At 42.7% G+C, this 14,326-nt stretch overlaps 1 protein-coding gene across 1 annotated transcript in view; it reads right to left on the minus strand.

Moving 5' to 3' along the window:
• SORCS3 (sortilin related VPS10 domain containing receptor 3) overlaps positions 1–14,326 on the minus strand; it is a 566,209-nt gene that overhangs the window by 81,544 nt on the left and 470,339 nt on the right. Inside the window, exons 10-13 of the mRNA XM_012770778.2 lie at positions 12,672–12,818; positions 12,055–12,157; positions 7,157–7,233; positions 3,950–4,041 (exon numbers count right to left, since the gene is read on the minus strand). Coding sequence (XP_012626232.1) covers positions 3,950–4,041; positions 7,157–7,233; positions 12,055–12,157; positions 12,672–12,818 — 419 coding nt within the window. The remainder of the gene's footprint in view (positions 1–3,949; positions 4,042–7,156; positions 7,234–12,054; positions 12,158–12,671; positions 12,819–14,326) is intronic.

Here is a 14,326-nt window from a genome sequence, read left to right on the forward strand (position 1 = left end):
TATCATGAGAGGTAACCAAGCCATTATGAGTCTAGTGTGTGCCCACAGATATATTATAAGCATAAGAGAAGATATTGTCCTTCTACCAGATTCTAAATACTATGCTCAGTTATAAACATTGATAAAATTTTTGTAGAAAAACTGACAATCAGTGCGATTAAAGGTAAAACAAATTGTTCTAGAAACATATTATATGAATTGTATAGACGGCTTAGGGAAAAAGAATTGAATTAATTATTGAATTTTAATTTTTGTAATGAGAAAGTTTCCAATTTTTTTAAAAGCTCTATTTGTTGACTACCAAAAAAAGTAATGCCAATGAATAAAATTAAAGAGAATATGAGGTCTGACCAGAAAGTATCCAGCCATGTAATATGTTTTCATTATATTAACAATGGCCAGATACTTTCTGGACAGATCTTGTATAGTTGGACACTAATTTTTAAAAATACATATAGAATAAGGGAGAAAAGATTTCCAATCTTGTGACTCTTCTAAAAGGAATAGTCAAATATTTGTGCATAAGAATTTAAGATCCCAAGTACATTGTCTTTCAGTAGTCTATTCCAACCCCTATTCTAATGCTAGATAAATAGTATATGCTCAATGCATATGTACAGAATAAATGAACAAATGGATAAAATCTGCTTTGAGTTACATATATGATTACTTCCCAGAAATTAAAAAGCCTAAGGGAAAAAAAAATATCTTGAGGTTCTTTCCAGCAATGCCATTCTAAAAGTCATGGCTAATTCTGGAACAGATTTATTCTGCATTGATCTAGGCAACGGAATAGGGGTCAATGGGCAGAAATTACAAGCAGAGTCACTATTGCTCAGCATGAAAAACAATCTTTCCAACAACTGAAGCCATTGTACAAATGGAAACTCCCTGTCTTGGGCATTGCAAGTTGATTGGCACTGTGGTACTCTGGTGAAGTGAGGTGGGTGACCCTTCAGGGTGTCACCAAAGTATCATATAATCAGGTGTGACACCAGATTATATGACTTCCAGGAACCTTTCCTACTCCATGTGTTTATGAGTATGATATTAGGATGAGATAAACTAAAAGGAATAGGATCTTTCAAGAACCTGAGTTCTCCCCAGAAGTCTCTAGCGCAGAAAGAGAGAGTTGTAATGGTCATTGAGAATCAATGTCCCTCCCTTTTGTGAGGTGTACTGCTCCATTTTATTTTATCCCAAATGCATGAGGTGGTGGCATTTTAGCCACCTGGGGATTCTTCAGAATAGCACATGCACTTTTGCTCCTCAGAGGCATGTATTGGTTGTAAATAATATTTTCATGTGAATGATTCTCTGAACAAAATGCTAGAGCCCACACAACCATTTACAGAAGAACAAAGGAACACAAAAGGCCAGGTGATGTTTTCTTTTCTGTTTCCAAGAACATCCCATTGAGAGACACTGACAGCTCTTTAGGGCTGAGCATGGTCACACCTCTGTCTACCTGCCCATTAGGTGCTCTGTCTATTGTGAGTTTTCATTAGAGCTCTGTATGCAGTGAGGGTCCATTGTTCATTTTGTTCTAATGCTTCTAAGGTACAAAGGTAATGCTAGGTGGAGAGGTCACCTGCAATAGCACTTAGGTTCTAATCTCTGTGCATCCAAACGTACATGGTCACAAACAGATGGGTTCATTTGTAAGCTGCTTTGTCTTCATGCCTATCTAGCTACCTATCATTTCAATTTGTAGGGAACAGCACGTCTTGTTAGCCTAGGTAAAGTCTCCCCAGCTTTTCAATTATGACTCCTATTTTCTCTGAAAGGCAATGTAGCTATTATTTAAATCTGAGAGCCACTATAACCTTGTGTGAGAAAGGGTAAGCTGGTGTCTTTTCCTTTGCACACACACATACACACACGTGTGCAACCACACACATACATCTGTATAAAAAATGTCAATCTGAGATCTACAAAGAAAATAACAACAAACTGATTACCTAACCTTTCTTCCTTTTAAAATGAGGTTATTTGTTTACCTTGAAGGTTGCGGCTTAATTAGAAGCTACTAGTGAAGAAAAAGCTGCCTTTGAGTTTCAGAAGCTTACATCTCATAAGCAGGAGACAAAAATCAGTCAACAATTTCATAAGTAAACATTGATGATAATGATATGGTCAAGCCCTTACAAAATATTCACTTAGCCTTTGAAAGAGAAGTGCAAAGAAGAATTCCTAAGTGAGCTTCTTGCTGTTGTTTTCTAACACACACACTCAATAGCTGGCATTTAACCATTTGGAGGGATTCTTTCAGACAATGGCATTCCTAGACAAGCTAGTAAGCAGAAATCATGGAACCCGTCCAAGTCCAGAGGAATATTTGTAGCATTCATGACAAATTACGGTGTCAACATCCTTTAAACAGATTTAATACTATCTCAAAAGCTTACCATGAAAAAATCATCTTTAATACTTTCTATGTTGGGGTAGATAAGAGGGAATTCACCGGGAATGCAGCTATTTTTTCTGAGCTCTGCAAATATTTTACCAAGAAAAGTGATATTATACAGCAGGGAAAACTCAAACTTTTTATTGATGACTTTGGGAGGCATGATTTGATTCTATACATATTCCTAAGTGAATACTGAATAATTTTCCCAACTTAGATGGCTTCTCTCCAGGTATTCCCAGACTAGCATTCCTATTGGAAGTGAGGTCTCTGGAGAGAAACCTATGCCTTTTCCTGATTAGAATCGGATACTTTCCAGTAAAATTCTTACTCTCAAAATGTTCATCTCTCCAAATAAAGGACCTGGTATTTAAGCCAGGGGTCCATCATCTTGCCCATGACAAACCCCACCAATTTTACTCTAGATAGCATATCTTCCATTTCCAAGTATTCTCTCTGCTGAATCTTAAGCCTGGAATTATTTCCCTTAAGAATATGAACACACATAAGACTTATCCAACCCTTACCAGAAACATAAAACAACATCAAGAAATCATCATCATCATCACATATTCTCACTCAGCTCTTTATCCTCACTGAAGGGTCTTGCACACACTCTCAGCTCTATTCCATAATCTACTTTCTCAAGAAGAATAATCTGTACTGTCTCTAGTTCATTTCATTGCTTATCATTCATTCGGTCACGCATTCATTTATAGATCTATTACAGTCTCACTTTCAACCCCTCCTCTGTTTCAAATCTACTCTGACAAAGAGCACCGATTACCTCACATATTGCTTAATCCTTGAGAGTTTTCACTTCATAACTGACTTGATTTGATTGTGGAAGTAATGCTGTGGATCACCCCTTCCTGCAGCATCCATGAAAATATTTCCCCAGAGTTTCTACCATTTTGCCCATTCCTTTGTACTCTGTCCTGAAATTTCTTCTTCTAGTCCGCATATTGGTTTTCAGCAGGGTTCCATAGTGGTCCCTAGTTTCTCCTTGTTGTACCCACTCTCATGGGGCAGTGAGCCCACTACCATGGCTTTAACTCCAACTTTAAGGTGTCAGCCCAGACCTCTGCCATGATCTTCAGATGAATATATCTGAAAACTAATGGTCATCTCTGCTGGAATATTCATAAGAATCGCAAACTCAACTTATCTAGACTTGAACTCAATACCTATTACATGCATCTAATCCTTCTCTTGCAGCAATTTCCAACTCTCCTACTTTGGATTCCTAATGTTGGCTACTTGGACTTACAAGGTCCTTCCTGCTTCTTTCTGTTTTATCTGACCACACACATTCCTACCACCCGCCTTCATTACACTCCCCCATCTGGATGATCTGGCCACACTACCTATGGGTTACATGATGTAAAGGATATCAGATGGATGGATGGATGGATGGATGGATGGATAAATAAATGGATCAGAAAATGGATGAATGGGTAAGAAACCATGCAGAATAACTCGACACAACCCTCTTCTCTAAAAAGCTGCTCATTCATTAATAGGGTAGGGAGCTGTCCTTACCACAAATGCCTGACTGGCAGAGGTGTGTGTTTCATGGCCACGAGGGCGCCACCCCAGTCTAGGAACCAGACATTGTACTCTTCATCAAAGATCTGGAACAACAACAACAGCAATCATAGCAACACCTTACATTTGCATAGTGCTTAACAGTTTACAGTCTTTCACATATGTTGTTTCATCAAGATTCTGAACCTTCCAACAACCCTATCAGATAGTTTGGCAAGTATTATCTCCATTAGATAGATGAGGAAATGGGCTCACAAAGAACAGATAACTCTCCTTAGGCCACTCAAATTGCACTTGCAGGACTCTTGCCACATATACTGTGAACCAGCATGCTTATGCGAAGGTGAGGCCACAAGGGGCATGCTCAAGTGGAAAACTCAAAGAGAGTATGACCTCAAAGAAACTTCCCCATCTTTTTGTCTTAATAAGTTACTACTCAGCCCTCTCTTCCTCATCTAATCAGAAGTTTGCTCATTTATAAATGGTCTGTGGCTTATCATGTTGTTTAAAAATTATCTAGGAACCTAAAAGATGATTTCCCTAGACACTATGGTATACCTGATAACTGAGTATTTAGACTGAGGCACTGCCTCCCTGCAAGTTGGATGAAGACCTAAGTTTGGTGCCTGTGGACTCCTACTCTACATGCTCATGGGAATACAGTATTTCCAGGGAACTAAAGTTATTAATTCTTTGATTCATCTCTTTTTCCATTACCTATTCATCCATCTACTCACTCATTCACTTATTCAGTGATCCATTTATCCATCCATCTACCCATAGGCATTTTCTAAGCACCAATGATGATACAAGGCTCTGAGTCAAAAGAATTTCACACCTAATCTCACATATATCAATGCTTATCCCAGATATGACTTTCATATCTCCACCTTCTAATAGAAAAACCATTTCTCCAGCAGAGAACTAACCAGTGGAGGGTTTCTTTAGACTTCTAGAGGAAAGTAGGCTTGGAGAATTCCTCCAGCACTTAACTGCTGATGGTGACTATTGCAGCCTAGATGGAGAGGTTGGTATGGTGGATTAAGTGAAGAGGACAAAGAGAGGGTAAGGAGATTCAGGCATATATAAGAGGGGAATGAGTAGGAGGAATGCGGCATCCTATATATATGCCCCAGGAACACCATAGAGCAGTGGTCCCCAACCTTTTTGGCACTGGGGACTGTTTCCATGGAAGACAGTTTTTTCATGGACCAAGGTGGAGGAGTGGGGCAAATGGTTTGGGGATTGATACAAGCACATTACATTTATTGTGCACTTTATTTCTATTATTATTACATTGTAATATGTAATGAAATATTTATACAACTCACCATAGATTGGGGACTCCTACTTTAGAGAAAAAGTAAATAGTTTCTCAGCACTAAACACCTTGGGCATCTTTTCCCCCATTTACCTTTAAAGAAAAGAAAAATGTCCCTCCTAATGGTGGGTCTTAATGTACAAAGGACCTAAGGGTGATTCACTTATACTTCAGGTATAAACACAGGCTCTGACCTGCAATGCTAGGCTTTTCTCTGCAGAGCTTAAAGATTGGCTTTGTGATAAGCCACATGATAGAGATGCTGGATTGAAACCTAAAGAGGAGGAACAAGAGAAGAGTCTCGGCACTGGGAGAAGGGAGATGTTATCCTCATACTCTCCTCTTGGTGTTAGTGTTCTGGCCACCATTAACTTTTGTCTGGGCCAGCACTGGGTTGAAAGGTGAAATCCTTCGTTGTTTGGGAAAGACAGAAAGAAACAAAAGTAGTGACAACACTGAGAAGGAATGTTACAGTGGCCCCCTGGCCAGGTGAGCCATTTCTTGAGGTCTAGGGACGATACTGGGAGTTTTTGTTCCAGATGAGTTTACATCCCAGCTTCCAGCCTCTTTTTATACTTGCAACAGGTTACCTTATCTTTTGAAGGTAACATCTTTCTTGTGTCTGTTCCCTATCCACCTGACTGTGGCCTTATGGGTAGGAACCTTGATTTATTCTTCACTGTATGCCTTGTGGTACTTAAAATAGTTGCTATGTCTGATAGGTGCTTGGCAAGTTTTGTAAATAGTGATAATGACAGTGGTGGCAATGGGCGTGGTATTGGTGATGGTGATGACAGTCTTCACTAAAGGATCCAAACCGGAACTTGTCCAGCTAGATTTCAGATGGTGACATCTGTCAGATGGTCACATCACCTTTACCATCAAGATACTCAGTGCTTTTCTTTCATCTTCCCCAGGTAGAAACTGTCTCACCCTTAAGATTAGTGAAATGTCACCTCTTCTTGTGAAGTCTTTCCAAGTTTGCTTAGTAGAATCAATTCCTCCCTTCTCTCTGCATGCTATAATGCCACAAAAATAATGCTATCACCCTGAACTATAGTTAGTTATTTATGAACCCATTTCCTCTATTTAATTTTGAGCTCCTTGAGGAAAGGGACTCCAACATATTCAATTGCCTCTTGAGGCTTTTGCCCAGCACCTAGTTGACACTGTATAAATCTATGTTGTCCAATATAGTAGCCACATGAGACTATTTAAATTTAAATTAATTAAAATAAATAAAATCTAAAAGTCAGTTCCTCTGTCATAATTCAAGTGCTCCATAGCTGCATGGGGCAGCATAGAGAAAGAACATTTCATTGTCACTGAAAGTTCTATTGGACAGTGTTGCTATAAATGTAAAATTGAATTAATTTTTCATGTAGTCATATATCTATTAAGCTGTTCAATACTTACTTAAGACTGAGTCTACACAAAACATAAACAACCACCGATTTCCATGGTTCTGTCAGTTTTAATGTTCTAATGCCCTTATTTTGTAGCTAAAAAAAAAAAAAAACACATCCACAAAGGAGAAGGCAGCTGCTTGCCAAGAACCCTTGGCATGTTAATGATAAAGACAGTTTATCAGTTGTCTCCCCAACAACCAGCACAGTACTTAGCATCTGGGGCTGGCACATACATATTGTGGGAGGAAAGAATAAATGAACTTGGAAAATTCTAGTTCTTCCTATTCCCTGCCCAGTGCTCTTCTCATCTTACTTCATGGCTCTTTTAATCTGCCAGCCAAATTGACCAATATGAACAGTGTTTCTTAATGTTAACAAAGTCATAATGATCCTGAGAATCTCTAGGAAGGGGAGATGTTGGCAGAACTCACTCTAAATGTCTCCTCCCTGCTATTAAATCATCCCGGTTACCTGTCTCCACGTGTTGCCCCCATCGGAGGAGATGAAGACACCAATATCTGTATATGAGAGCTCCGGGCCAATGTTGCCTGAAACGTAAGCAGAGCATTTGACATTGTCAGGCAGTTTATAGGTTAGGTGTGTTAAGGGTTGGGGGCGGGGTAGCAGAGAGTACGGGTTTTCCAAGTGATGTTTACAGTTGACTTGTGCAGGCTCTTTCTTGGTGTCATATCAAAAACTCAGCAGGAAGAAAAACCCAATATGGGGAAACAATCAAATAGTATGACAAGAATGCATCTTTAAATGGTAAGACTCAAAGACAATATCGATTAGCTTGGGTCTCTTGAATTATTCACTCTGTGTACCAATAATCTCATAAATTCCTCTTGATAGGTGTCTTCTGAAGGGAGCAAAGAGTAGAAGAGTAAACACTATGGAAAATATGGGTATAGGAGCCCCTTATTCCTCAGGTATAATTTTAGCCTAAGAAACGTGTGTGTGTGTGTGTGTGTGTGTGTGTGTGTGTGAGAGAGAGAGAGAGAGAGAGAGAGAGAGAGAGAGAGAGAGAGAAGAAGACAAAAAGGGGGTGAGTTCATGGATATGTGTCTGCATGCATGTTTCCAACTTGAACTTACAACATGTTCCCTGAATGTCAGACAGTTGAGTGACCCTATGGTACAGACTATGTAACCTAAATTATAATATAAATTGTCCAGAATAAGATGACCACACTCAGCACACCATGGCCATCAAGCATGGCAGGAAAAGAAGTCACCTGGTTTATGCCTAGACCAACCAACAGTTACTCCCTCCATCCTTTCACACTCTCCTCTTCTCTTTGCCCTTCTTTTTCCTCCCCTTGCACTTCATTAGCTTGTGCTTATGCTTATTATAAAGAAAGTGGTCAAGATTATTAGCCTATCTATACTGCTTTAATTTCCCCAATGGAAATCCCCCTTCTCAGTGCCTAGAACAATGTCCCCAACCTAACAGTTAGTGCTCAATAAATAATTATGGAATGAATAAATGAGCAAACAAATGATTGAATCGTGTTCCCATGTGGATGTGCACTTGGGGAGGTACTGAAAACCAGGAACGTACCCTAAACATGTAAGAGTGTGTCATACTGGCTGATATTTTTCTTTAAAAATAGCAGGAAGAGAATGTTGGCCCACACATCTGTAGCCTAAATAAGAGCACAATAAAAATGCAATAATGAAAATGTTAATTGAGCTCCTGACATTTAATGCTTCAAAATGAGAAATTAACACTAGGCTACAGCCTGTCAAGCTCCCATCAACATCGGTGAGAATACAGCTAGCCAACTTGTTTTGATACTTAGGCTTCCAAAAATAACCTCCTGGGCTCAGGCAGTAGGGGTGAGGAGTGGGGAGAGGTTGGGTGTAGAGATCTATGGAGATCCATCTGGAATTTGGAATTCAACTCCCTAAATATAGGCTGTAGAAGACACGGGTGAAGAAATGAAAGAGGGATGGGGAAAAGAATGCCTACTCAGCCATTTGGTGGTTGTGCTAACCTGGAGCATTGTGCTAAGAAGAATTGGGAAGCCATATGTAATTTCAACAGGATAGAATGTGGTGAACCATTAATGTCTACCAAGGGTGGTAGAGAGAGAGGGACGCAGGAGCACAGTCACCCCAGAGTGGTGTATCTGCCAGCCCTGGTATGGCTTCTAAGGATGTAGCTTATCACCTCTTACCCTCCTTAGAAGCTCTGCAAACATCTTCAGCTTCCTCTTTCAAAGCTTGGCTAGACTGGCTCAGGTGGCTTGATGGTGGTAAGAACCCAAGGCTACAGTGAAGTTTACTTTTTAAAATACCTTCTATCAATTGAAAGGAGCCCTGAAAGAAATACTGCTGATCACAGGGACCAGAAAACTGATTCCCAGGTGAAGGGACAGAAAACACATATCTAGGACAAACTGATCTTTGAACATGCCCAGTCCCTCAGCGGCCCTGACAGGAAGGGCTTGGGTTATGGTGCCAGAAAAGGAAGATCTGAAGAAGGAGCCTTGCCGGCTGCAGTGGGACTGGGAAAGCTCGGTTAAAGTGGCCGCTGACCAGGCTCGTAGAAAGAGATGTGGCTGTTACCCACGTGAGCGCTGTGACAGGAGAGAGGAAGGAGGGGCGAGATGGAGAAGGACAAGGAGCTTCTCTCACCAACAGCTGAGATGGTAAATCATGGAGGTTCCACTGCCCGTTTTGGAAACTTTAAACAATTTGCCATTACCCTTATATCCTTCCAGTGCTATCCTTCTCTGCTCCTCAGTTAAACACTTTTGAAAAAAATAAAAGAGAAAGTGAGAGAATTTTTAAGTCCCCTAGGGGTTAAAGATGCTTCTCTCACCACCTCTGATGGCAGTGTAAGGAGTCGCCCACCCTGGGTGGTTAAAGGCTCAGTGGGGAAGGAAGTAGACCGTGCACAATAAACTGCAGGGGGTGGGGGATATGACACCTGTTCCCATTCGCCCTCAGTCTGCATCTGTAAACTGAGGAGGAGGACAGTAATCACCGTTTCTACATCACACGGCCATTGTGCAAGGAAGGTGCTTTGCACGCTGTAAGGCATGGTGAGGAGGCAAGGTCTTTAATGCTGGCTTGAAACCCAGTGTTAAGGACTTTGAGAATCCTGGTGTTTCTGCTTGCTAAAAGCAATCGCCAAAGTCTCCAAACTGAAATCCCATCCGCCTTCTGAGATGTCCTCAGCAGGAGTTAGAAATGAACCCCAGGGTATACTTTTATTTATGCAGCTTCCCTGGGACTGCATCTCCATGGAAGGTGGGAAGAGGGAGCAAGTAGTGGAAGGGGAGGGGGAGAGCCCAGGGTCACTGACACCTGAAGGCGGGTGGAAGACAGGCATGTGGGAAAGAGCCCTGCACACACGGGTGCCGCCCAGGCAGCTGGAGGCATGCCTCATGCTGACCTCGTAGTTATTTTCCTGATGGGACCAGGCAAGCAGGACAAGGAGAAGCTGGGACAAGGAGGTACACGCCAGTGATTTAGCTCTGGCTTTTCACTGGGGCCTCGTCAGCTGTGTTAGATCCCTCCCAGTGTCTCAGGGCATGGCAAAAAGCCTCAGGAGTTACCACAGGGGAATGAAAAAGGAATCAATCAATTCTGATATACAAACAAAAAAATAATTCAAAAACGAATCTTAATGTCTGCATGTTTGTTAATTAACATGCTGGTCACAGGTAATAATGACCACCACTAATCCCACCTTGCTTAGTGCTAAGCATTCTTCCAGGTCCTGCAGACACACCCATCTCTAATTTTTACAACACCCCCACAGTGTTGAAAACACCCTAGTTTTACCGCTGAGGAAAAAAAGCCCAGAGGTTAAAAACTAAGCCAAATCCACAAGGCTAGTAAGGGTCGGAGCTCAGCCTGGGAAGTGGCAGGACAGGGTTCCTGGGTTTCACTGCATGCACGGTGCTTGCATATGAAATAGGAGGTGAACAAACTATATTCTTCCACCGTAAGAAGAACAGTTTTAACTTCCATAATATTAATGATGATGACAGGTAACATATATTGAGTATTCAATATGCCCTAGGCACTGTTCTAAGCATTTTAAATTCATTGCTTCATTTAATCCTGCCATTCTATTATGTTAGTACTATTATTCCCACTTTGGCAATGAAAACAAAGAAGATTGGAGTGGTTAAACCACATGGAACAATGCATGGCTTTATGGTAAGCTTTCAAATAATATTATTAATAACTTTTATTATTGATCACTGTTTTCCAGCGTTGCTTCTAGTCTAGCCCTGGGCCTCCTGTGGGCCTTGAGGAGAGGTACAGGTACAGCAAGCCCTGAGTTGGAAGGACCAACCCACACAAATGACACAGTGTGGGGCTCACTCCCCAAGCCAGGGAGCAGCAAGAGAGCCCTCAACTCTCACTGCTCGGCTTCCCGGTGCCCGGTAGCATTAAGCATGGCGGATCCCATCCATGAAGGGTTGAAGGAGCTGACTGAAAGGCCAGAAGGCTATGCTAGCTGTCAATCTGATCAGGGCGGCTGGTCACTGGTAGTGTCTAAAAACTCACAGAGTTGGAGGCTTGGAAATGAAGGCATATCTAGCAGAGCAGGAACTCCAGAGGCCAGAGCTTTGAGTTGATGAGAGAAAACAGAATGTACCAGCTCAGAAAGTCACTGTGAATTTATCTGCTTTCATTAGAACAAAAAGCTGCTCAACACCAGAGCTGTAACTTTTGAGATGAGAAGCCTGCCTTGATTTATGTCATCGATGAATTCCTGAAAAGGTGTATGTAAATCCAGCGCATGCTAATCAGAGCACATTCGGAGGGAGACTCTCACTTTCATCTCAGAGTCAGTCACTTTATCTTCGCTTCTGACGGATGTTCAGTGGACAGTGGTTCCAGCAATGCAACCTTAAGTTTTCCTGCCCTTTGCCCCAGGCTCTCAGCCAAGTGGTTAATCACGTGTAAACAAACCTTAGCATGCACCAGAGACCTCCCGATTAAAAACAGCTCTGGGGTGAAACCCTGTGTAAAGAATCCTCTGTGTAAAGAGAAAAGGAGCCTAACTTATATTTGGTGAGCCAGGAAGTTTATATTTCATGTTTTCTTAAAGGGTGAGTTCGCTATTACACACAGTCTTTCTGATCTGTCAGTTTATTCCGAGAGGAACTCTGGCCTCTTGCTAAGCATGGGGGACCGCTCTGTGACGGGGATGATGCATTAACCCAGAAGCTACAAATGTCCAGAGCTCTTTGCATCCTGGGTTCTTGGATGGGCATTGGGGATCTATGAACCCTGCATATTTTCTGGAGAGAGTTCCCAAATGAGTCCATGGTCCAAACATGGGCGACAAACTTATTCTAGAAGCCCTCAGTGAGGGAAAAGCCCAGGGAATGCTTTCCTTACCTGTAGCCACCACAAGTCCTGGGGCAGTCTCCTTGCTGGAGATTCTTCCTGAGGAATACGGGTTTTCAGAGAGCTGCAAGTGCAGGTGTAAGGAACAGAAGGGCTGAAAGGGAAAAGAAAATAGTTTCATTCCAGGAAACTCCAGACACACCCTCCTGCCCCACTGGAGATGGGGCTTCCAGATGCTCAGCTTCCAGAAATAGAGCTATACACTTAGTTTGGGGCAGGGGCCCCCTCCACCTCAGATGGCCGGTGTGCACACATCCAGAGTCACCCTGGGCACCTTTCACAGCCGCTTCCTGCCCCTGCTCCCATCCACGACCCAGCACCTTCCCCTCTCCTCCTGTCCTCCTCTCCACCCAACCCATCTATCAAGGCCCGGTTCCCAGCTGGCTTTATGAAGCCTCCCTGACCACCCCTCCTCCAGGATGACACGGACTTTCCCCCATGTCTGACCTTGACCATCAGCTCTCTCCTTGGAGCTCTGACAATTATGGGAAATGACTGCTGAACACCAGCCCAGTTCCCCAGTCCCCTTGATGAAAGAAAGTCCCCAACACGGCATCCCCAGGTAACCAGCCTGGCCTGTGAACTTCACACGAGACAGGGTGACTGACCAGCAGGCAGTTTACTGGGCTTCCTCTCAGGTCCACATCTGGAGCTTGCAGCAGGCGCCAGTCCCTGCCTTTGTTGTAAGTGATGTATGTCTTCACCTGGTCATCCACCTTCTTGTTTGCCAGGAATATCCCTTTGATACCTGCTACCTAGGAAAAAAGGTAAGAGATGGAGAACCGTGTTGGGCCAAAATGCCTGTGGGCTTGGAGGAGCCCTGTAAGAAGATCCAGCACGCTCCACAGCATGTTGGGGAGACAAACAGGAAGAGGGAGAATGTGGTGAGAAAAGTTGTAAGCCACATGGTCTCTGAAAGCATTTTAGAAGTTCATGTACCCTACGCCACTCCTGATCTTTAATGGACTAGTAACATTCCCTGTGAAATGGGATTGTTGATAGTAACAGAAGGAGTTGCCCCTTCTAGAGAACATGTGCCTTTCCTCAGGAGGGACTTAGAGATGGGTTTTCAAGGCATCAAGGGATAACCCTTAATGGCAGGAGTCAAGATATCGTGATTAGCAGTAAGGTAGATATTTTTGAGTGGAAGACTTGGCTCAGAGACCAGGCATCTACCTCTTTCCATGCCACCAACTCACTGTGTGACTTTGTATAACTCACATGTCATCTCTGGGTCTCAGCCAATGGTCACTTTGGTGGAATATTCCCTATCCCTCCTCTTTTCCCCAGTTGGCTGGCAAGATCCATGAGATAATGTGCAGTGCTCTTGCCAGCGTTCCTGATGCATCGGGATTTGCAGGCCTTTGGTATTTTGAAGGGAAAAGAACATCACCACAAAGCAAGCAGCTAGAAGATTAAAGGAGATTTATCACCCAGAAGGGTTCTAGGGAGAGCACAAATTCCACTCAAACTTTTAATTCCTTCTGTTCTACAGGCTGGGCAAGAAGAACAGACATTTAAAACAAAACAACAGCGTCCTGTGTCAAAGAAGCAGTCCCTTAACTTTCCATAGAAGTTCCAGCATGTTCCAAAGCCAAAAGGCAATTCAAATCAGTTAAATGTGTATAAACAATATGTCAAATGGCACGTTTTGTGGGCAATACTCAGACGTCTCAAGGTTTTAATTGCATTTGTTCCTCTGCTTCAAGGATCATGGCCAACCGAGGGGCACTGCAGTTCTGAGGAGGAAAGGGACCATTCCACAGAGGAGAGCTTCGTGGGTTTTTTATTTATTTATTTTTATTTTTTAATGGCATAATTTAGTTGATGAAATAAAAAGTCTTTTTGTTATTTTTGAAGTAACCTGAGTGGCCTTGAAAGAGAATGCCAACCCAAATAAAAATAAACAAACAAAGAAATGGAGAGAGAATGTCAGGAGGAGAGTAGAATTATCTGGAAGGACAGCACCGGGGGACTTTGACAAAGGGCCAACAATGGAATTGATTAGATTCCTGCCTTGGACAGAGGGTAGGTAAGGAGAGAAGCCAAGGTATGTGTGTGTGGGGGGGGGCAGTGGTATCAGGGTCATGCCCTTCCCCAGAGGCACCCACCCCCCACCCTCACAGCTGACAAGACCATTTCCAGGAGGGAGGCATCTCAAATGTTCGTCTAGGGGCTATGAGGCTCCCACACTGCCTCGGTCTTTAAAATCAACCGCAAAGGTGTTTCTCCTGCACCTAACTGCCAATCCTCACAGAGAATG

Source organism: Microcebus murinus, chromosome 14 (assembly GCF_040939455.1).
Source record: "Microcebus murinus isolate Inina chromosome 14, M.murinus_Inina_mat1.0, whole genome shotgun sequence".
In the NCBI taxonomy this organism is placed as follows: domain Eukaryota; kingdom Metazoa; phylum Chordata; class Mammalia; order Primates; family Cheirogaleidae; genus Microcebus; species Microcebus murinus.